This window comes from Calypte anna, chromosome 2, assembly GCF_003957555.1.
Source record: "Calypte anna isolate BGI_N300 chromosome 2, bCalAnn1_v1.p, whole genome shotgun sequence".
In the NCBI taxonomy this organism is placed as follows: Eukaryota; Metazoa; Chordata; class Aves; order Apodiformes; family Trochilidae; genus Calypte; species Calypte anna.
The window spans coordinates 37,306,735-37,331,796 of record NC_044245.1 but is presented as its reverse complement, the minus strand read 5'-3'; the positions used below and the strand labels follow the sequence as shown (position 1 = coordinate 37,331,796).

At 38.4% G+C, this 25,062-nt stretch overlaps 2 protein-coding genes across 2 annotated transcripts; one reads left to right on the top strand and one right to left on the bottom strand.

Moving 5' to 3' along the window:
- Positions 1-1,592: 1,592 nt before the first annotated feature.
- On the top strand, positions 1,593-8,124 carry PP2D1 (protein phosphatase 2C like domain containing 1). The gene is given in 4 exon segments (XM_030444827.1): positions 1,593-1,642; positions 1,644-2,608; positions 6,037-6,816; positions 6,889-8,124. Coding segments are annotated over 4 exon segments (2,175 nt in total). The 3' UTR covers positions 7,269-8,124.
- RAB5A (RAB5A, member RAS oncogene family) lies at positions 4,406-23,965 on the bottom strand. Its single transcript, XM_030444828.1, has 6 exons — positions 23,653-23,965; positions 17,875-18,129; positions 14,158-14,309; positions 12,966-13,088; positions 11,098-11,191; positions 4,406-9,124 (listed from the first exon to the last, which is right to left on the bottom strand). The coding sequence occupies exons 2-6, from the start codon at positions 18,035-18,037 to the stop codon at positions 9,009-9,011; spliced, it is 648 nt and encodes a 215-aa protein (XP_030300688.1). The 5' UTR covers positions 18,038-18,129; positions 23,653-23,965; the 3' UTR covers positions 4,406-9,008.
- Positions 23,966-25,062: the final 1,097 nt, after the last annotated feature.

Sequence of the window (25,062 nt, the reverse complement as noted above, 5' to 3'; positions counted from 1 at the left end):
TATTTTGCCCCACTAATGAGGTTCAGCATTTTTAAAGGAGGCTGATGCTCACCTCTTATGGAGGGAGGGACTCTTTTATAAACTGGTCCTCCAGCAGATCGACAGCTGTAGCCACCTGCAAACTCAAAGTATACTACAGTGCCATGAGAGGTTTTGATGTGCCTCTGCCAATACCTCTAGTAGGTATCGTCCTCTACAGAGGAGATTTTATTTTTAAAATTGCATTGATAAAATGATCATTTTATCATTGAGGTTTTGTCATGTAGTCAGAGAAGAAAATGTACCTCCCACAGCGGAAGGCCTGGAGGAGGCAACAGTTTTAAAACAGTTACTTTAAGGTGTGGCTGTGTCAAGTTTAAAGAGAGTGGCCCAGAAAATGGATGTGGTTCAAGCAGTATGAAATTACGCAAGGCTGCTCTTGGAGTCTGTTTGCGGGATGTTACCACTGCTAAACCACTACTGTTTGCCCTGGTAGTGAATTAACAGCAGTTAAAGACTGAAAGTCAGAAATCTCAGAAGAGAGAATACAATAAAAACCTGTAACATTCAATTTTAATTTCATCTGCTCCTTAAGCAGTACTGGTATTTCCTCTATGTTACACATGTTTTCCTTCCTCTGGTTTTCAGTAACTTAAAACTCTGCTAGATGTTAACTGTTCATACTTAATTAAAAAAAAAAATAATCCAAATTGGAGCAAGTTACAGTATTTAATAGAAGCACCAGTTTGCTGGTGCAGAGTGGAGACACAACAGCATGCATGTAGGTGCTGAATTCAGGGGGTCACTTCTGCACTGTCTGGCCTCTGTCAAGGACTGTCTAACCAGGACTTGCTCTCTTGGGTTTATAGCACCAGGTGCTACATCTACAAGTGGTCATGTATTTCATGGCTGTCAGTACGCCCTTTGCAAGTAATAGAGGGGAGAAGGTGTCTTTATATGCACGTATCCCCATCTCTAGCAGTAGGAGCAGTGTTTGGAAGCAGATATTCAAGAGAACGTGAGAGAGAGAGAGTGTTTTGTTCTTATTATGCTTCCTTGATTTAGAAACTGTCACATTCAAAAATCTGTCCTACATTACAGGAATGAGAACACTGCAAAATAGAGCTCTTGTAACCAAGAAAAACAAGAGAATATTGTCTACATAAATGTAAATTATCTTCTGTGTGCTTAAATACACAATATATGTATTTTCTTTTTTTCTCTTCAAGAGGGAATTATATCCACTACCATGTCACAAAAATGATGAATAATTAAGGAAAAGCTGATGAGGAACTACTTAATATTTACAGTTCTAACAGTGTGAAGGCACAGGACTGTGCACTGAATCACAAGGAGGAAACAATCTCATGAGGTACAAGAATACCCTAAATTGTGTGATTATCTCTATTTACAGACTTCAAGCTTTTTGAATTTGTTCTATTAGATATTTTTAACATAGTTACAATTTTATGTAAACTCACATGAGTTTCCCACATATTTATGCAATTCAGAGTTCTTAAGAGACTGAGAACAAGACTTAGGTAAATGTAGTATTACCTAATATTGAAATATGAAAAGGTGAAAACCCTTAACATATTCAACTTCTTTTTAGAATGACATGGGAGGAAAACTCACAAGACAAAACAACCACACCGGATTTTCAACAGTACAGAGGAAGATCATCTGGAGAAGGTCACAATGGCAACTGAAAGGGATGATTCCAAGTTAATTTCAGTTTTTTGCTCTGTGTGTCAACAAACAGTATACCCATACCATCTTCTTTATCATAAAAAAACCCACAAAGCTCTAGCTTTGCTAGGCTTTGATAGCCTACAAAGAAACACTGACAACAAAAAACTTTTAGCTCAGAGACAGAAACTAATTTCAAAACTGACCAAAACTCGTAAATTTTCTGAGACACACAGGCAGAAGATTGATTATTCTTTCGAGTTCCTTAAGAATAATCACGCTCCTATCTCATACTGTGATCTTGCTAATATTAACAATCCTAGTATTTCTAAGAAAGTAAATAATTCTTTAATAAAAGCATTATCCATTTGTCAAGATAAAAATTCCACGTGGCAGGGAGACATGGAAGACACATTTATTGTGCTTGATAACTATGGCAATAGGGCAGATACTTGTTTTTTGGGGTTAGTTGATGGCTCTCATGGCGTGACAGCTGCAGAAACAGTTGCAGCAGAGCTTCCACTTTTATTTCTTGACCAGCTTGCTCAAACAGATCCCTCCTACAAAAAGAATAAGGATGAACAGCAAATTCTCGATTCTTTTGCCACAGTAATCAATGCAGATTACATGGAAAAAGAGAGGATTTTCTCTGATAAAGCAGACGACGAGACCAACAAGACTAATACTTACGAATGGATTCACAAAGCATATGCCAAGTCCTTTTGGAGAATGGATAGACTTCTACGTCTGGGAAGGAATGAGGTTTCCAAAGTTCGCTGGAGTGGCTGCTCAGCAGTTACCTGTCTGGTGGAAAGAATCCCCAGTGAAGAAATAGGTGGCACTGAGGAAGAAGAAGGAAAACTTTCTGGAAACAACACACAGACTCCGTTAGCCAGGACAGCCAAAGGTGTTGCTGGGTTGCTGCACATTGCTAACATAGGTATGTACATTCCACACCATGAAAAAAATAAGCCTCATGAGTTTTGTTGGCAGTAGATATTTAGAGACAGTATGGAGGCATGATTGCAAATTATATTGGTCTTAGGCAGTAAGTATTAAGCATATCAAGTAAGTACCTTCAATACTATATTTGAATTAAACCAATTAAAGAATAATGCAAAAGACAGTTGAAAAATTCCTTGATACACAATCAACCTCTGAAGAGCAGTAACAACTGCATTTACTAGTTGTTTGGGGCTTTTTTTTTTGGGGGGGGGGGGTTGTTTCGTTTGTTTTGGGTTTTGTTGTTTTTTGTTTTTTTTTAAATCAGGAGGAGGCTTAAGTTGTCATCATTTTAAGACACACAATCCTAAAGTCTTCTGATTTTAGATCTGCAGCTCCCTTGTGTCATAGACTGATGATTAATATATGCCTTTTTTTCTCATGTTTCACTGAGACTAAGTGCCACCACATTTTGCTACCAGCAAACTGAATACGTGATCTGTGGGGGTCATCTGAACTAATTTCTGCAATGGAAACTGGTTGTTATTTACTGTTGTTACAGATCTATTAATACTTGTTTCCTTATGAAGGAGAACCCTGCTTTTCCTTTCTTTAGTGAAGTTATAACTACAATCTGAAACACTGATACATCAATGCTTCTCTACCCAGCCCTGCTGCAGGCAACAGTACACTAATCTCTTGCAGTTCTTGGCACTTCTAGTCATGGTATGTTTACATTTGGTGCTTCTTACCACTTCATTTCTGTATGTAAGACAACAGTAAGATTACAAGCAAGATGGTTGCTTCCCAACAAAGGAGCACACAAGCAGAATTATTAAAAAGAAAAAACAAAAAAGTTGGCTAAATAGTTTCACACAGGTTTGCCAGTGTCTTCCAATCTCTGCTTGAAGCACATGCCCAGCACTCTAATACTTTTCTATTACTCTCCCTAGCATTAGTAAGGAGTGTATAAATGCTGCAACTTCCCATCAACAGGGATACTCTTCCCTTCCCAGATGAGTGTATTCACAAAATGTCATGATTGCTTTGTAAGAAATTTGTTTGAAATCAATCAAGAGAGTCAAAGATCAGTAGAGAAACAGAAAACTATTTGAGAGGCTTCATTTCTTCAGAGGGCAAAACCAAACAAACCAAAACAGTCTATATTTGGAAAAAAATGAGCCTATTTTTTTTAATGTTGTTTTGGGGTTTTGTTTGTTTGTTTGTTTTTGTGCTTACCAGTAACGCACAATCCTCTGCCAGTCCAAGGAACACTAAAAAACAACCTGAACAGGCACTGAAAGTGAAATAAGTAACTGTGTTCCTCTCCTCCATTTTCCCACCCTTTGATACTGTTCCCATACTTTCTCTACCTCCAACAAGCATTTCTGCAGATACCAGAACTTCACTGTTATCAGTATCCAAGCTGGTAGTTGAGCACTAGCTCAGATATTCTTGCAGGAGATGCAGTCACACCATTAATGGAATTCAGAAGTAACTCACATAAAGGTTTTAATGTTCTCAGAGCTAAAAAATGCACTTTAAAAAAAAACTTACTCGGGAAAAAACCATTTTTATTACAATGAGCTTGAGAGGTAGGATGGAAGGTAAGAATATTTGGTAGAGTTCACCCAACCTAGGTGATCTGGTTCTAGTAACAGGCCTCCATTCTTCCCTCCCAGATGAGGTATTATGCTGCCTGCAGCTGAAGACACTGTAAACTCAAGCTCTGCTAACGGGTTAAGGCTTGAAGTTGATCAGAGGTACTTTAAACCTTTTACGATTAAAGTCCACATTTTTAACCACTTCTAAATACACATTTATTTAATCTAATACACTTAATTTTCCACCAAATGTTTCACATCAAAGAAAAAAATCCGCACAACATCAAGCTTCATTTTCCCCCCAGGAATGTGTTCTTACATATACAGAAGTATAGACATGTTCCTCCAGCATCAGGTAAGCAACTGAAGAAGATGATCAGATATGAGGAGCAGGAGATGGTGGTATCAGCCAGCTTTGTCTTCTTTGTTAAGTCCCACATTGATAGGTCAGCTTGTTTTTGGTAATTCTTTTGCCCTGTTTTTGGTTTGCAGACAAGAGACTTGCATCCAAAAGCATCTAGATTTTACTCTTTCTTGCAGTCCAATTGCTCCACATGGATTATGATGCCTTTTTTTAGGCTTACAGCTGCTGGTCTTACTCTGAGGGTTCAAAAGAAATTTTAGACAGTCTTCTAGCTCTCCATGGAAATCAAGAGGAGGGAGCAAGCACAAGGAAACATTCACACAGCATAACTTAAGGCATCTACATTCTATAATCAATAAAAAAGGTGTGCCCTTCAGTTTGATATTCTGAATCACCTCCTAGAGAAATCTGTCGTCACACAAACTACTTTTAGCCGTCTCCTACACAAGACAATGCCAATACTTCCAAAGAAATACAGCTACTGTATAAGCAGTGCCTACTTATAAACACTTCTCAGAGATCTGTGCCCTAGTCTGGTCAGATATTAAAAATACAATATAAATGAACACACAGCTTAGCATCTGGAAAGCTACCGTCCCACTCGAGTTCCTTCAGCAAGACATCACTTTTGTCCTTATGCCAACACATGGGAGCAGACCAGTAACAATAAAATGGCCTTCTCCCAGTGTAGCCAGAGGATCTCAAACAATACATCACTTTGTTTCAGAGCTGCTTTCCTTTAGGCTCTGCATCTAAGTCTGACAAGACTAGTCACCTGCAGTGTTGCAATTTCTAACACTTTCATTCTCACCCTGCAAATTTCAAAATATAGAGGGAAATAATCTATTCATACTAAAGGAAAGAAATGAGTCCTCGCCCCTCGCATGGTAACACTGAGAACTCTTGCGCCCTTGGGTTCCTTAACTGAGGAAGAGATTTAAGGCATTATGTTAGTAAACTATAAATTCTATACAATGTCCAAATTATTTTCAGGTACTAGAAATTTTATATTTGAAGTAGTCTGAAAACCTGAAAGTTCTTGATGAGTTCAACCAAAATATTTTGAAAGCATGTGTCCTAGGAAAAACAACAACAAAAAGTATATTTGAGAAAAACATGCACTCTTGCTTAAAAAAAAAACCACAAGATGCAACATTTCTATCAGATCGTACTTGAAGCTGAATGAAATGTCACTTAAGACTCCCTCTAAGAGTTTAGTTGCAGTCAAAAGAATAAGGTTCTGGAACAGTCTTTTGAGTAATGGGAAGGAAGAAAACAGAAAATTTTGCTGTAAAGGAAAGCCAGGTTCATTGATAGACAGTGCTGCCCGTGGCCACAGATAATTGAACTATGACCTCAGCTTTTTCACAGTCCTTAGCAAAAGGCTATTGGTGTAACAGCACTGTCTTAAAAAAAAAAATCAGTATGCTACAATTCAAAATATTATCTCAATTTTAGGTAATGCACATGCAGTCTTATGTAAAAATGGTAAGAGCCACTGCCTCTCAAAAGAGCACAGCACTTCCAATGAAAGTGAGAGACAACGAATACTTCAGAATGGTGGAAACATCAGCACTAATGAACCAGATGGATTAGTAGAGGGGCACCTGAGAACTACAAGAGGTCTTGGACATCACGGAGATCCGGTTCTGAAAAGCTCTGTTATACCTGTACCTCACACCATGTCTGTCCGTATCGATGATACTTGTCAGTTTCTTATTTTAGCTTCTAATGGACTTTGGGAGGTTTTGGATTACAATGAAGTACTTGCATTAACACTAGCAACATTCACTCATTATTTAAGAATGTACGAATGTGTTCAGAAAAACACAGCCTCTCCATGCAAGTCTCAGTATTTGATGCCCCTCACTGAAGACAACTTAAATAACTCAGAGGCTGCTGATGAGCTGCAAGATGGAACAGACATACTATATTCCAATGAAGACATTTTCCTCACTGACTCAAAAGGCAACCTGGAACAAGATAATCCAAAGTGTTCTTGGAAGAACTATTTGCAAAGTGAAAATGGAACTCCCAAGGAAAACGATCATAAAAATCAAGCTGGTTCAGAACTGTCTCTTTTCAGTAACAATGAAGTAATTTCACAGGACAGAGATATAAAACAGTCCAATTCTATCACACAAGGTGGCTTGGAAGAACTCGAACAGTCTGAGGACAAAAAAGTGTACCAATATAAGAGTTTTCAGACTGCAGAGGAAGAAGAAACAGACACTGACAGTGTCTGTCTGAGAGATGCAAGTTGCAGCCATGAACAGCTGCAAGAAAATGTCCTGGCAATAGGGTCTAAAGACATGACACAGCCCCAAAGAGATACATGCTTAGGTAACTATACCTCAGGTCCACAACTGCCAGAGGAAATGGACCCAAACGTATTTTGTAGCAAACCTGCAAGTTACACTGGTCAAGAACTGCCAAAGACTCTGTCACCAGAGGGTTCTAAACCACCACCAGAGTCTGAAGAGGACACAAAACCAAACCCCTCCAATCATGATTCACAAACTGCAGGAAGAGGCAGTGTCACCCCTGAGACACTCTACAGTGGCGCAGCAAGCTACATTAGTGAACAACTGGTAAAGACTGCATTAGCTGCAGGTTCAAGAGATAACATTACTGTTTTGATTTTACTTCTAAATGGATGTGATAAGATCCCCAATTACGTCAACATTTAAAAATTTATCATAAGTGGAGTGCCACAGTAAATATAGTACAAGCTTATATTTAGCTGTGTCAAAAATTACTTTACAATCATCTTAAAGGCTGACCCATATAGTAAACCAGACATCTTTTCTGAAACTGTGCAAATGCAATAAAACCTTCTGAAACTCTCAATAAGAAACAGTATTCAAAAACTTTTTTTTATTCTTCTTAAACCACTTTATTCAAACCTGAGCACCTCAATATAAAACTAAACACTGGTGAACTGTCATTTTTCCTTGCTAAACCAGATAACTGCAAATTTAAAATCTGCACATGTAAGTTTCTGCTATCAGTTCAACATTTAAATAGACTAATTAATCTCTTCTGACACACTTGGTATACCGATTTCATATAATGAAAATAACTAAAAGAATTAGTGCAATATACTGGACAGATCAAAATAAAATGTACTTTGGAAAACAAAGTTGCAAAGTTCATTATTGACAGACAGCAGTACTTATGTTACAGATACAGGAGCATCATTCATTACTGCTCTAGCCAAAAAGGAAAACTTAGAACCCCCTTTGATTAGACAGGAAAAAAGTTAGCTTTAAGTAACTGTACATTCTGTATACCTTTAAGCAATTCTTAAATATTACAGGAAGTTTTAAACAAATGTAGACTACAATGCAGAGTACCTATTTACAGTACATTAATATCCAAATTTTAAATCAAGTTGGATGTACGTAATTGTTAGTGCACTATATTTTTTCTTTTCCTTTGGGGAAAACCAAACTGTAATGGCCACCAATGATCAAAAACAAGAAAGAAGTCACAGACACCAAGTTTGTTGTGGTTTTACTTGAAGAGCTCTTACAGTTTGTAGAAGAAAAAAAAAAAATCTTAAGTCATAAAGTTGCCCAGAGCAGCTGTGGATGCCTCCTCTCTGGCAGTGTAAGGTCAGGTTGGATGAGACCTTGAGCAACCTGGTCTAGTGGGAGGTGTCCCTGCCCATGCCAGGGGGGTTGGAACTAGTTTATCTTTAAGGTCCCTTCTAACCCAAACCATTCTATGATTCTATGAAGTTAAATTTACTGGTCTGTACCCTCTGGACAGATCAGAAATGAATCTGAACCTGATTTATCACTAATTCCTTTAGGTAAGTAACTGGGTTGGTATAATTTACATACAGTGTACCAACTAAAACTCCACTTTCCTGCAAGCATAGGGTTCTTAAAATTGTTAATGCAAATATTACTTGTAATTAAATTATTAAAACTATGGAATGTATAACTAAACAGTAGATACCTGCAGAAACAATTGGTTGCATCAATACTGTGAATAAGTTTATGCAATTTTTAGACCCTGTTTCTAAAAAGGTTTTAAAGCACAACTGAGAATTACAAAAAGACCCAATTCTATTTATTATAACAGTAATCAGTATTGAGGCTACAGGAACTGGCCAATTAGGTCCACAGAAAGTAGTTCTTCTACAGCCCTAATGTAAGTGATTTTTCAAAACCTTTTAACCGAAGGAAGTTTATTCGGCTTCCATCTCTCCTCTACTGCTGACACATTACAGCCAGTGCTGGATACATGCATGTTAAAATTTTAGGTCAAAAGTAAACTCTGTATCATGAACTTGACTATTATCATATAAGTCTCTTCGCTGTTTGGAAGCTGTGCTGGGCCAGGTTAAGCACTCCAATTCCATGGTTATTAACAGTTAGGAAGCAGAAGAATATTCAGAACAGTTTAAAGCAATTGATGTTTTAGTTACTACAACATTGACTCTTGGGTTGTTGTGTGGGTTCAGTAAGGTCTACTCCTCTTCCTCTGGCAGAGCTGGCTCCTGCATTCTGTGGCTCATTCTTGGGCAATTTTTTTGCTATAAAATCAACAATAAATACAGAGTTAAAACTGAGACTGAACTAAGATTATTAAATCACCTGAGTACACAGTCAGCCATATTCTATATGTATTATTCTATAACCATAGCGATACTGAATCAGATCAGATTTTATAGTGATTATATATTGGTAATAAAAAAAGTTACTTCTTAAAGATTAGCTACCTTATAAGTGATTTTTAAGACTGAAATGCATTAGCAAACTGAGCAGTAAAATGTATCTGCACAGGTATGCTATACCAGTAAATGATGGCTCTTGGAGGAATCCACCTACACAGAACAGGCTTTAGATCAGGATGTGAGTGCTAAAAGATACACTAAGATTGAAAAGGCACAGACAGAAATGGGTCAAACTACTGCTGAGCTATCTATCCAGAATAAGTATTTGCAAACTTCATAGAAAACTGCCCTCAGCACCAGATAAAGTCCCTCCTAGCTTCCCCTCCCCAAGCTGTCTCTTCTCTCAGGCTCTTAAGAGTGATAATTTCTTTGTTGTCCTTATAGCTGCAGGGTACCTCCTCAGTCCTGACAAGAAAAATAAGGGTGACAAATGTTACCCTTCTGAGCAGTAGCTCCTCCTAGCAACTTCCTAGTATCGAGAAAGCTAACTTCTACATAAAAGAGTTTCTGTAGGGGCCTGCCTTGCCCCTGTTATCAGGGCCCAGAAACCCTCCCTCCCTGTTCTACAGTTTGGTTGCATGCTTTGACTCCCAAGTAATTACTTTAGCCAGCTTTTTAAAGAGTAACTTTTCCTAAAAGGAATTAAATGCAAACCTAACAGCCAGAAACCCATCAAAGTACAGCACAAGAAGATGTGCTGTGGTACTAGCTAATCTCATCTAGGCTCTCTTTCCCACAAAAGCCTGCACAAGATGATCTTGTTAGGTCCCTTCCAATTTGGACTGTTCTCTGATTCTATGACAGAACCAGGCATTCACATGGTACTAAGCAGCTGAGAGACTGCAGAGGGACAAAGCATCATAGTAAAATGTCTTCAGAGCACTGTTTTGAATTCTGGATACATGCTAGAACTCTTAACACAATTTTTTTAAAACAGGAAGTTCTGAGTGAGCTCTAAAGCAGCTAATTTACAAGCAACTGTAGCTTGCATCCCTCTGTTATCTCCATGTTCTCATTTTTCTTCTCCAGTTTTGAAGTTAATGTTCACACATGGTCCTGAGAACTGCATCCATGTTGTGTAAAAGGCCATTCCAGGTTTCATGCCATACTTATATCCCTGTCAAGATTTCTTTTTCAGGGTCCACTGCAACACAGACCTTGTTCTGAAGCACTGACAAAGCTTAATTTCACCCATTGATGTGAAAGAACACTCATATGGACAACAAACCTTACAGACAAAACGTCCAGGTACTAATAGAATGGTTTTCTTAAATTTACTTTGTACACATGATTAAAATATAGGAAGGTAAGAATAAATGTTTCTTTAAGAAACTACCCCCAAAGTTACCAGATTTTGGTAATTTTTTTTCTTTTTTTTACAAGAAGCAAACTGCACCTTTAAACAAATTAATTTAAAAATTTCAATAGAACAGTGTAATTGAGCACTCCTGTAGAGCCTTTCATGGTTACCTATACCATGTGAAAGGTTAGGTTTTTGTATTTAAACACTAGAGCTTAATTTTGCTTGAACTTGAAGTGTTACAAGTTCTTCAAAATGGGTACACAGAACTTGCTGACAGAATTCAAAAGTAACCCAGCTTAGCTATTCCCAGTTAACACCTCTTTTGTGCTTGAGAGCAGACCTGTGTAACTGTGCCTAAACTAAGTTTCTCCGCCTTCTTAAAATCAAAGAGGATATGAAAAGGCCTAAGGAAGCTTCATTGCCAGAAACAATTGAGATGAAAACCAAAGATTTTGGGTCAGGCAGACTGTAGTGGTATGAAGCATACAAAAACAATTCTCTTAAATTCTCAGTTACTTCGTAAACTCACCAATTGCCATAAATATTTCATTTACATTCATAGATGTTTTGGCAGATGTCTCCATGAACAATAAGCTGTTGTCATCTGCATAGGCTTGTGCTTCCTGAAAGGTAAAATAGGAATGCATTACTTCATTAAAAAAATCACACAATCATTACACATTATACTTTTATTGCTACTAAGAGACATTTTCCATAACATAATGAAAAAAAGGTTTGCTGAAAACTCATGTGACAATGTTTTATTCATCAGCTATAAAGAAGTTACAATTCCACCAAGCAGCAAAACCTTTAGAAATGCAAACTTAAAAAACCTTACTCATCTTACTTCAAATGGAAAAATTTCCAGCAAAGCTAAAAAATAACACCTGCTGTGATACCAAGAACAAATAAGCTCCAGAAAGTGCCATAAAATGTCAGAAAGTCTATTAACCCTGGAAAGAAGGTAGTTTGTGAACAACTTTGAATCTTTCAATCACCAAGGCAGAAGGAGAAGAGCGGTTTCATCATCCTGACACAATTAAACACCTTGCCACAGTAACTCCCTTTCCGGTCTAAACTGCATACTGAAATACTCTGTTTATAAAGTTTCCCATTTTTGCCACTTCAGCTGAGAACACCCAGCTTCTTATGCTTATCTAACTGCCTTTGCATTCAATATGAAATCTGCAAAAAGGCAAACTATAGAACACCTATGAAAAAATCACCTCCAGCATCCTATATTTATGTGTGACATCTACCAAGATCTATGTAACTACATCTGAAATAACACATTAAAAAATACCTATAAATCTTAAATGTGCTTAGCAATGAGAAAGGACTGACAAGCCTGCAAGGAGTCCAGAAATCCACACTAACAGCAACCAAAAAAAAGAATATTTGAAAAGCATTAAGACTGTAATGGTTCAAAAAATAGTAAAGGTTATTTTACTTTGGTAATTGATTTTTATTTGACATGCACATATATATTAATAATTTGGTAAATACCACATCTTTTTGTGAAAACAGAAAGGTCTTCTGTCACACAGCTTTATTATGCTTGACACAGATGTATAAAATCAGAGAACTGAGCTGGTGAATTTTGGCAGAAAAACACCTAAACCACTGCTAACCTAGATAGCCTGGCTCCTATAGTTACTATACACAGCAGTATCTTACAAAGTGACACCAAATATAGACTAAAATCATAAGAGAATTAATGACTAATAAATATGATCTTAATTAAAATTCAATCAATCAGTCATGAATAGACCAGAACCACTTGTAGTAATTTATTTTGGAAGTGGTTTTTCTAATTACTTGGTTAAACTTTCTAGAAAATAAAATATAGCAGTGAAAGATATATCTACTGAACCCAAAAAAAGTCCATGGAAAGTACAATTAAAACTTGGAACACTACTTCAACAGTACAGCTTAAGCAAGTTGAGTGCATCAGTTAGCTTTGTATCAAATGATAAAAGTTTCCTACTGAAAAATCAGAAAGAAAGAATGGTTTGCACTGAGAGGTACTGCTACCTCATCCACTGAAACATGTTGCTGGTAATTTCGGGTAGAAGACAGGAAGAAGTCACCTCAAAGAACAGAAATTCAACAAGGTTTAAAAATATGTCAATTTAGTTATTCCTCAAACTTGATTATTCAAAAATGTCTATTGGTATACGATACTTGTACAGAAATAGTTTTTTCAGTAGCATGTATAATTAAATTAGTCTCAGCTGATGTTTACATTTAACAGCACAACCTCTGTAGCAACTAACTAGGCTATGCATATAAGCTCCTCCTTGGTTTATTTACTTTCTATTCCATTCCTTTCTATTCTAGTTATTTACTTTCATTCCAACAAAATGCTATTTCTATAAATAGAAGTTATGTACATACCTGGAAATCCACAGCTCTTTTGTTAGCTAGATCAGCTTTGTTTCCTGCTAAAGCTATTACAATGTTGGGACTTGCTTGTCGCTGAAGTTCTTTGACCCAATTTTTCGCTCTGGCAAAGGACTCCTGTTAATGATTGCAAAACGATGCAACTGAGTTTTATCATCCTTTGGGACTCACCTATTATCACAGTCTCTGTTACCTATACTTCATGCAGAAGGCCAACACAAGGCTGCCACCTTTGTCCAAAGGGACACTCCAACTTGCTAACTGGACTTTTAAAATGACACATTCCTACCTTACTCATCAAATGTGCTTAGTTAAAATAATGCTGAAAAGGTAAAGATAGGAAGATTTTTATGTACACTGAGTAAGGAAAAAGTGGTTAAGAGAGAAAATGGGAATTTTAATTTCTGCTCTAGAAGAATAAAAGTTTACAAAAAGCTGTATTGAAAGGCTCCTGTAGAGCCTTTCATGGTTACCTACCCCATGGGAAAGGCTAAGTGTTTGTATTTAAACATTAAAGCTTAATTTTGCTTGAACTTGAAGCAGTACAAGTTCTTCAAAGCAGGTACACAGAACTTGCTGACAGAATTCAAAAGTAACCTTTTGAATCATGGTACAGGGTTTCAGGTTTTTTTGAGGGTTTTAAGTCTTATTTTATCAAAACTAAGTGAAGCTTATCTGAAGTTCAAAGAAAATGGAACCAATCAACCTTAGGTTTTGGTGTCAATGGATTGTGCTACCTTTCCAATCCTTACCATAACTTGAAAGAATACAATATTAAAATAATGTATTTCATTATCAGAAAAATGGCCACCAGCAATGTGACAAGAGTAACAGCTCAATCCTGGTGGATTTATTTAAAGATGGGTTTGAAAATGGAATTGGCGCTTTTTTTTTTCTCAATATAATAATAATAATAAAAAAACCCCAGAAATGTTCTTTTGCCAAAAAAAGTTAGCAGATACAATTTAACATGACACAGTCCAATATGAAATAAGCAACCTGATCTAGTGAAAGATGTCCCTGCAGGGCGATTGTACTTGCTGACTTTTAAAAGTCCCTTCTAACTCAAACCAATCTATGATTCTATAAAGTAACGAATTAATTAATAGAAGCCAGTGAAAAAAAATTAAGATGCAAGACTGGTAACTTCCAAATCCTCCTTTTGCTTCCCTAACAGAGTACTTACCTCGTTTGTGATGTCGTATACCACTATGGCTGCTTGTGCTCCTCGGTAGTACATAGGTGCTAAACTGTGGTACCGCTCTTGCCCAGCTGTGTCCCAAATTTCAAATTTTACTGTTGTATCGTCCAGGCATACAGTCTGGGTTAGAAAAGCAGCTACAAAAAAGATAGAGGTGCTGAAACCAGAAGTCTGCTTATATCTCTATATTAATATAAAACTATGCTCACAGTAATGCAAATATTTCCTTAAACAATTCAAGCCTATTATCTAAAATATGTCAAGTTTAAAGCAAGCACTAGCAGATAGACCATAACAGTACATTACTGAAACAATCAGTCATCCTCATGTTAAAAACATAAGGAATAACTAGGTTGTTTTTTGTTTTTTTCTTTTTTTGCAGTAGTGAATCTGAATGAGCACAAGCTCTTAATTCTTCTAGTTACATTTCATCCTGCTTCAACAGAGCATACAGAGTACCAGCAATAGCACCCCAACATGCCATAATCCAACAATTCAGGTATTTACAGCTCTGCCCTATGTGATGTGAATGTCTTGATTTGTAAAGTCTTGATTTTCAGCTCCTGACAATACTACAACAGGTAGTTGGGATGGGAGAAATAATCCCTTCTCAGAACTTTGGGTTCTTAAAGCAGCCAGATTTTTGACTTTGCAACTGATCTCAAGAATTAGCTTCAGCATAATTTTCACAGCCTGCAGTTTTAGGGAAACACACATCCATTACCACTAGAGCTGAATGCATTATCATTAATAATGGTCTTCTAATTACAGAAAACAGTAACTAACTTATTTCAAGTCTTCAAACAGTTACTCTTAACAAAGATTTTCCAAGCAGAGTAAGGGACATACTGGGAATGCAGAGGTGAGTACCTATACAGTACAGAAACCCATACTACAAAACTAAGCTAGAATCTCAGGAATTTCTCAGGAGAATATACAGTGAAAAGCAATATTTACTTCTACTGGGCTCTCTTAACTCTCCAGTTTGAACTCATCCATCTGTTCTATTTTAGCTTTTGAAGTTTAAAAAAAGCACACAATTACAGTTGCCTGACAAGCTGTCTTGATCTACTTTATAGGCAAGTTGTTTGCTCAGTTACAGCTCATATACAGCAGAAAATGCAACAATTCCAACAATTTAGATGAAAGTTTGAGCAATCCAGCATACTGTTTGGAGTAGTTTTTCCAGTCAAGACAGAATGTGAAATACTGTGGACTGGCTTGCCCCTGGTCTTTCCAAAACAATAAATAAATATTCCTTTAAAAAATTAAAAATTCTCTATTTGGATGAACTGGGGACTCATCATGAAGAATACTGACAGTTTGTAGCTGATTTAAATCAAATGTCTAAAGAGATACTGACCCATAACCCTTACATACCTAGGCTGTTACCTTGTCCCACATACCTTAAGACATCATAGCCTATGAATCATTCCAAACTGCTGCAACTTTCAAGTCATTACAGTAACCAAAAGCAAGTCAATCTTGCTTTGTAAAGGACACTGTAACTAACATACAGAAGCTGACTAGTTAAGTGGTCAGGTGTTCTGCTTCAGGGGTATTAGCATCCATCACAGATGCACGGGCAGGTTGGAGAAGGTAAAGGCTTTGATCATCTAATGTTAAATCACCATAAATCTCTCTAAATGTCAAATACCCAAGCACTGGTAAAACAGGCTCCTCTTAGTAGCTCCCTAAGCAGCCCAGACCCAAAAATAAAAATAAATAAATAAATAAATAAATAAAGGAAAAAACTATACATCCTGCATAAGTCTAAGGGCTTCCTCTTCAGAACCAGTTCAATATTATATTTTGCCAAGGCAGAGATAATAAGTTAAACAAATGGAATTTCAAATTCTTACATTCTCTTCAATGGAGAAATGCACTAGGCTACATAAATGATGTACTCAGGAAGATAATTAAAACAAGAGTTTATTCTATGGCATCTCCTTTTATTGATAGGATCATTTCAAACACCACAAAATGTCAAGTTGATTTCAGCAAACAAGGTAACTTTCTATCTTGCAAGGCCATAATAAATTGACAATTAATCAGCTGTGTTAATTATCTGAAAGCCCACCACCCTTAACAATGATACTTTTGTCTTGAGCAAGAGGCACTGCTACACTGGTCTGAAGTGGCAAAAAATACATCACCAACATCCAACATGTGTGCCTTTAACCACACTCCCTCTCAGATGTTTTTATTCCATTTCACAATGCACATAAGCTTCTCTTTGTTAAAAGGCCCTTCTGTATATAAAGAAAATTATGCCTTAGGCAACTACAAACTACGGACTTATACGATGTTCTCTACAGAAAACTTTTTCTGGATCCCAACATTGCTATATTTAATATCTCTCTGTTGTATTTTATTATATTGTTTCTATTTTATACAGAAGAGGCCTAAGTTAATACAGACATTACACTAGACTCCATCTCAGGACTTGAATTTAAGCTCATTTAATCTTTGTATATATTTTTAACTGTGTAACAGGATTCAAGTTATCCCTAGTCTACCATCAAGGCACAAGAAATATTTAAAAACAAAAATCAGGTTAAATGAATTGGAGATAACTGATCTCATATTGAAACTGAACTATGAATTTCACTTAAAACCATGTTGAGACTGAGAAGTTAATTCACAAAGAACTTTGAGAATGCTCTTATTACCATATAGCTGTATGGGGTAATACAGGCAGCTTTCACACTACCATCTATCCAAAAGCCTTTGTAAAATGCTCAAAACCAGAATTAAGCATTAATAAGACTGCTAAAGGGGAAGAAAGAATGGTTCTCCATTTCTGCTGACAGAGATATAAAAAAACCCAACATATATCTATCAGCAAGATATTAAAAAAGTGATGCAATTAAATTCTCTTTGTATTTATTTTTGTTAGCTTTGTAGATATATTACATTTCAACATATCCAAAGACAACTACAGACCACCAAAAGGGTTTCACATATATATGACAATGAAACGGGCTGGCTCATGAAACCAACAACAGGGTCTACTAGAGAATATTTATCGATCCATAATTTGTTCAAGTCTATACGTTTTATGTGAAGCTTAAATTTATCCAAGGAAGGAGAAAGCTCAAAGCACAAACAACTTCAAAATACAACAGAAGAAAACTGTCAGGAGAAAGAGGAAACTCTGTTCGCTGTTAAACTATTTTTTTCTTAATTCTAGTAGCCAGCCCCTGTTTTATTTGAAGTCTCAAAATGTAAAACCAGAACATTAAGTGCTGTGACTGCTAAGAATGAAAGTTATATCTAGATTGAGTTCTTCCAAATCTTAAGCAAATCCAGGATGCATAAATAAAATCACCAGCTTTCTGGAAGATGCAGCATTTTGTTTTCACATAAACTAAATCCTTTTTAAGTAGTTATTAAATGAATTAAGCATGCAGCACAATTAAGACAGCCACACATCCATCCACAAACAAAACCTGACATCAAGCCTCATTTCAAAACAATCCAGTTCAACCACACATTTGCTTTCTCCACTTGCCATGGATGTTTGGTACAGCTTTGAGCCAACTACCACTTTTAGCTTAGAAAGTTACAGTTCTCAGTTAGAGGCACAGGGCTTGGATTTGATCCTTGCTGTCAATGGCCCATTCTACTACATTCAAGGTCATCAAGGGCAAGGACAATATAAACTCAATGTAAAACAAATCAATAGGATAACTTTCTCACCTCCAATCGTACTTTCTTGAAATTCATGAAACTGTCCTTTTACAAAACGAAGCACCAAACTTGATTTGCCAACTGCAGACTCTCCTAAAAGTACTAGTTTAAACTGGCAAATTTTATTTCCAGCATTTGGCCCATTGGGTCTTGTTGCTCCTCGATTAGCCATGCCCAAATTATAAAGAAGTCCTTTGTTTTAAGCTCTTGAAAGCAAGTTCCAGGATTCAGATTCTCAGCAGTGCTTCTTCTGCCAGTAACAACCTGTTTATGAAAAGACAGTGGGTGGTATTAGATTTACAAACCATGTAAGAAAAACCTAATTCACTAGTGTAACATGGATTAGATACTTGTCCTAGTATTTACCAAAGTTAATAAATAGTCAAAAGTACAGTTACCACCGCTGTTAAGATGTCAACTATATACAATATCTATGACAAATGAAGCTGTTATCTTCCTTAATATGTAGTCCTCCCATAAAAGCTTCAAATTAGAACATTAAAATCCAATTATGTTTCTTCCTGCAAGACCTCACTCTTATTTTTTTAGCATACCAAGACTGAAATATGACAACAGATTCAGACTTTCCCATTATTAGTAAAATAAAAAAATTGTAAGAAATATATTTTTTAGTGATTTTGCTATTACTAAGCAATATTCTGAAGACTGCATCATTGGGAAGCTGAGAAATACAGTAAATTGAGAAAATTCAATCACCAAATCTGCAAGCCTTGTTCATCAATTTGCTTCTATCATGTGTACAAAATCCAGTTACCTTAGATAAGCTTATAGAAGATCCTGACTTACAAAACATTAATACCTTCTTTAGTTAACAATCACACGCTCAGAAGCAAAAGTATAAAGCCTTCTGGATTGTCTTGCCCAGTAAGAATTCCGGATCACTTTGTACAAACCACCAGAAAACCACCTTCTGATGATAAATTGTATTTCCAATATTTCTCACAATAGAGATCTTTGCTTTGAAAAAGTATGAACTGTGTATTTCTTAGTCAGCCAAATTCCTTAAAAAAACTCCTTAAACTCCTTAAAAAAAAAAATCATGATACTTATTCATATGGACAGACAGAGAAGCTTTTAGACTCTGCTGGTATCACTTCTGAACCTAAGATTTATGTTTTTACACACTTAACAATAGATATTTAATATTTTGCAGTTAGTCATTGTCATATGGAAGACTACCATAATAACTTTCTGTACTATGCTTCCTCCCTTACAAACTCCTTTCTGTGCAACCAGAAAAATCTTTGTATTATTTCAACAATGTACCAGTTGAAAAATTGATATTTTATTTCACATTGTAAACAGAACTTGAATACAGATCCTAGAAAAAGTACCTTCAATACCTGAAAGACACTATTTGCTCAATTTGATCTATTTCCCATACCTCTCCAAATAATTTAGCTTTCAGGTAGGATATTCTGATTCAGTTTTTATCCCCGTCTGTCCTGAGTTGATGTCCTGTTTAATTACTATGATAGCCTTAAATCAACAGATTTTATTTTAGTTGTACAACATGATCTAATAAATACCAAATTTTAGATAGGCTTGTCCTTAGATAAGTTTGTTCTTACAAACATGTGGAAGTGTACCACAGCGAAGGAACATTTCTAAGATGCAAAAAAGCCCCTGCTTATCACCATTAAGCACTGTGATAATTACATATTAAAATTCTTACTCATTACATTAATTTTGGTTGAGTATTTCAGAATATAGAAATGGATCCAGTTATTTTAAAAATACCACACCTTTCATCCTTACAGAATAACAAAAAAAAACCAACCAAACAAAAACCCCCCCTCAAAACAAAACATAAAAACAAAAAAACCAACCAACCATGCATGGCTGGTTTGTTATCAGGCAAGACTCTTTGTCCCTTATATTTACTGCTCCACACTTCAGAAGTTGTGGAGCAATTTGGAGAAAAATGCATCAGCAACAACACAATCTCTCCCTAATCATACTTCAAGGGAGAATGCAGCAAGGTATAGCTAAAATGTAGGTAGTTCAGAATACTGTTAGCCATTTGTTTCTCTTTTCCTTTGGAAAAGTAATGAAGAAAATTAAGTTACTTCTTTTTTTAAAACTAAATGCATCTGTTTGGTGTATCTGTCTAGTGTGTTTGGATATCCATGAAATAACTAAAAACCCTTTAACCTTAATTCATCCCGTGTTTTTCTAGCCTCACAAGCAGTAACAGAGGTGTAAGGGTATATCCAATTACCATGCGAGTTAGTGGTAAACTAGTAGCAAGTGACTTGCAGATGAGACAGTGAGGGAATCAGCCCACTGCACTGGTTCCTCGTTGTGGTTACTTTTCAGCGTGCAGCCTCATATTGAGAGCAAAAGAAGGCACAACAGAAAAACAGGCAAGACTGATATAACTTCCATAATATTTATTTGTTTCAACTGGCCATTTGCAGCTTGTAGTTATTCACCTTTATAACACCTACTAAACAGTAATTACTACCCCTTGCAAAACTCCTTTAGGACCCAAAGCTGGAACAAGTTGTCAAGAAAACAACCTAGTTCAATTTTTATAGATGTCCAAGGTCTAATGCTGTAGTTATCAGAGAACTTGAAAGTTTATACCCTTATAACACCCCTCCCCCTCACCAGAAATCATCCAAGACACTCAGATACCATGTACAAAAATAACCAGCTGTCAAGCAGATAGAGCTCACACTACCTGAGAGGAAGGCTATCAGACCCCAGAAACTTACTGCAAATATAATCAAATCTCGCATCAATATATCTAAAAAGTTAATAGCAAATCCTGCCACAGTCATAGCACCCACTTTTGAGCAGTTCAGGAATAAAAAAAAAAACAACTAAAAAAAGCAGACTCAAAGCCCAACAGAGCACATTTAGGTGATTTTTATACATTAAGTTACTAACACAAGCTACAAGTGTACCTGAAAATAATATTTTGAAGCTTCAGAGGAAGCTTTGGAGCTTCAAACTGTTCAGTAAATTCACAACATGGCAGCAGACATATACAAAAAAGAGGAAAACATTTTCTTCATCTGAAGAGAAGCAGTACACTTTTCTCAGTCACCACAGAATGTTTTTACAGGCCTGTTCTCTGTACATTTGAGTGCTGAACATCGTGCTTCACAAAAATGCCAAAGTAGACCTCAATCATACAGACCCCACATATGCCCCTAACCTCAGGTCTCACAATCACTCCATGTTTCTTAAATAATCTGTAAAATATTAGCCTTGACTATCCTAAAAAATGCAACACATAGAAAAGAGGAATATTGCATTCTGTACTGTGCATACACACTGCAAAGTATTTTTGTGACAAACCACTTTCAAGACAATTCTGAACACTTACTTCAAGGGCCATGCTTATTTCTTACATTTAGCTTTGGTGAACATGTCCAGAAAAAGATCCACTAATTTTTACCACCCCATTTTTGTGTGAGTAAAGACAATTTTCATTCATCTACACAAAAAACCAAACTGTTTCACAAGAAACCTTGAACCAAGCTCTTAAACTCATTCTATTTATATATAGTTATGCAAGGGAATTACTTATATAAAAATCTGCTGAGGAAAATAATATGAAATTTTCTTAGATGGATGGCTTTATATGAATGGAAATAAGGGAGTTTCCATTTCTATGGAGTTCAATGTGAGAACTCCACCCCATACTAATAGGCAAAGCCCATTTTACAGTATTGGAAACTACAAACACATAGGTCTTTTTGGAAACTAGGAAGTTTTTACTCTTCCAAAGAGACAACAACTCCATGTGGAAATGCCAGAACAAAATTTGGAGCATATTACTAGAAATGTTTTCCAGTTAATCCTACCAAGTAATCTATAAGATAACATTTTAAAACAGAAATTTATATGCTGCTTGCTAGATAGTCTTCATTAATGATTTTATTTATTGGTCAAGTCATAAGTATTTCAATAGATCGTGTCACGAATTTAATTATGCTTGAATCTGTGTACAAAAAACCAACAGCTCTAGCCAATACTCACAAAGCATTCAGATCAGTGCCTCTTTTAAACTACAAGAAAGCTAATATTTAAGTATCAAAATAACACTAGTAAGAAAAGCCAGCCTAGTGAAGAGATTAAGACAGATAACACTGTTCCTACAATGAATGTGATTAAGTGCATTATCAAGTACAAAGACCACAACAAAAATTCACAATAAATTTAACACTGGAGCATTTCCCCACTTTTACATTTCAGAGTAAGTGACACTGTTTCCTATCATGAACACACTATTGTAGTACCTTCTAATAAACTTTTGCACATTTCATGACAGAGGAAGATTATACAATGCTAATGCTGCAACCATTATCTAGTTTAAACTCATATTACCTGGGCTATCTTGAACATTTTAAAAAGAAATATCAGGAAGTATCTAAAAAGCTTTATTTATTAGGCACTCCTACTAACCAAGTTTCTTGCTATTCCCTTTCAGGTTTGGCAAAATTAGCAAGGCATCTCAACTGCAGTGTTCAAAACAGTGACACTGTCAAGAAGGTTGTCACATGTAAGTCAGTTTACATTGAAACATAATGAGACACTAAGTTAAACAAGTGCACCAGGATAGTCACTGCAAAAAAATCATAGCCTCCCAATTAAAGATAATAAGCATCTCATCAGCTCATATGAATGAAGTATAGTATCAACTGCTTTCCGATAAAGTGGTTTATCATACAGGAAATGTAAGTATAGATGACTGTTCTGCAATTGCCTCTAGCCACCCCACTTTGGCTGACATCAACCTTTTCCCAGACATTTCTTACTACAAAATCGCAACACACAAAGGCAATTTTGTCTGTTTGCCACTCTGAGAGTCACTACCACCAAAGTGGAAAAAAACAAATATATCACACTTTTCACTTGGTCTGAACATTACATGGAGGCAGTTGATTAATTTCAGCTGCTTATTTAGCTGTTCAGCCTCTCTTTGCCACCCCCAGGCTGATGGCAAAGGAACCTGAAAGAGGCCTGCTGTAGAAAAAAAAAAAACACACCACAAAAAACGGACCTATTGTTTGGGATATTTTAATAGACTGTAAAATATTTGGCTATCCCGTACAACATAAGACAGCATAGGTTTGTTCCTCCACCATATACCAGCTTTACATCTAATTAAGTCTTATGTAGAGCATCCCCCAATACACTAGGCCTGTCGCGATCCCCCGGATGGAGACGTGCTGTCTAAATCATCTTACTTCCCACCTTATTCACCGGCCCTTCTCCAGCCGCAAGTGAAAGGGAAAGCAAGGGACACATCTCCCAGACTCCACTTCCATATTTCACGAGCAGCTCGAAAGGAATAATTCTGCCCTTGCAGCTGGACCCAGACAGATGTAACCAACCGCAGGAGAGCCCGCACACCGGGGAAAATCCCCGCTCTCTTATTACCACCACGGTCCTGGGCCCTGCCCGGCCCACCCCCTCTTACCCCGCCGCCACCACCACCATCACCTCCCCTCCCCCGCGGCTCCCTTCCAGGCAAAGGAATAAGGGGAAGTGGGAAAATCGGGGGCGCCATTTTGAGACGGGACGGGAAGAGCCCAAGCCTCTCCTCCCCGCACACCGGGCTGCCCACCACCGCAACCCGCACCACGGCCCTGTGTTCCCGCAGGGCCCGGCGGCGGCACCAGGACAGGCGGCCGCCAGCAGGAGCCCGAACAACTGACGACCCCCTCTCGCCTCCATAGTGCCGGGGCCCTACAGCCCCGTGAGCGCGGCCCGCCACCGCCGCCACCGCCTCGTCCTCTTCCTCCTCACCTGGCCGGGCCGCGGCGGCCGCACTCAGGGGAAGGGGAGGAGAGGGAGCCGGGCGGCGGTGGCGCAGCGACGTCTGTCTGTCTGTCCCTCCGTCCGACCGTCCGGCGGGGCTGGCGGGTGAGCAGGGGCACGGTGGGCGGAGGAGGGGGAAGAGGGAAGGCGGCTCCTCGGTGGGGGCGAGGGGCGGGGGCGCAGCGGTGCCTCACCCAGCCCGCCGCCGACTTCCGCCGCCGCCTCTGCCCCGACCAAAACACACAGGCACGCACACGCACTTCCGCCGCCGCCGCCACGTCACGGCCCGCACGCGGCATGCGCTTCCGGTTCGCCCGCCCGTCACGTGACCCTATTCCGCCTATTCCTTCTCCCACCTTTTTTTTTTTTTTTTTTTTTTTTTTTTTTTTTTTTAACTTCCCCTTCCCGCTTTTGTTTCCTCTTCCTTTTCCCCCCTTCCCGGCCTCGCCCGGCCCGCTCGTTACCATGGCAACCCTTTCCGTAACCCTCCCCCCGCTGGACAGACTGCAGAGCTGGGCTGATTCCAATGGGATGAGGTTCAACACGGCCAGTGCCGGGTCCTGCACTTTGGCCACAACAATCCCATGGGGAGCTCCAGGCTGGGCACAGAGTGGCTGAGAGCAGCCAGGCAGAAAGGGACCTGGGAGTCTGGATTGACAGGAAGCTGAACATGAGCCAGCAGTGTGCCCAGGTGGCCAAGAAGGCCAATGGCATCCTGGCCTGTATCAGGAACAGCGTGGCCAGCAGGTCCAGGGAAGTGATTCTGCCCCTGTACTCAGCCCTGGTGAGGCCACACCTCGAGTACTGTGTCCAGTTCTGGGCCCCCCAGTTCAGGAAGGATATCGAGGTCCTGGAGCAGGTCCAAAGGAGGGCAACCAGGCTGGTGAAGGGACTCGAGCACAGACCCTATGAGGAGAGGCTGAGAGAGCTGGGGCTGTTCAGCCTGGAGAAGAGGAGGCTCAGGGGAGACCTCATCGCTCTCTACAACTCCCTGAAAGGAGGGTGTAGGCAGGTGGGGGTTGGTCTCTTTTGCCAGACGACTTTCAACAAGACAAGAGGGCATGGGCTTAAGTTGTGTCAGGGGATGTTTAGGTTAGATGTTAGAAAGAACTTTATGGAGAGGGTGATCAGGCATTGGAATGGGCTGCCCAGGGAAGTAGTGGATTCTCCATCCCTGGAGATATTTAAAAAGAGACTGGATGTGGCACTCAGTACCATGGTCTAGCAACCGCAACGGTGGTTCAAGGGTTGGACTTGATGATCTCTGAGGTCCCTTCCAACCCAGCCAATTCTATGATTCTATGATCGTGGCCCCGCGTCGCCGCCATGGCCTGAGGGAGGGGGTGTCCCCGTCCCTGTCCCCACACCCGTGCCCTCGGCGTGTCCCGCACCTCCCGT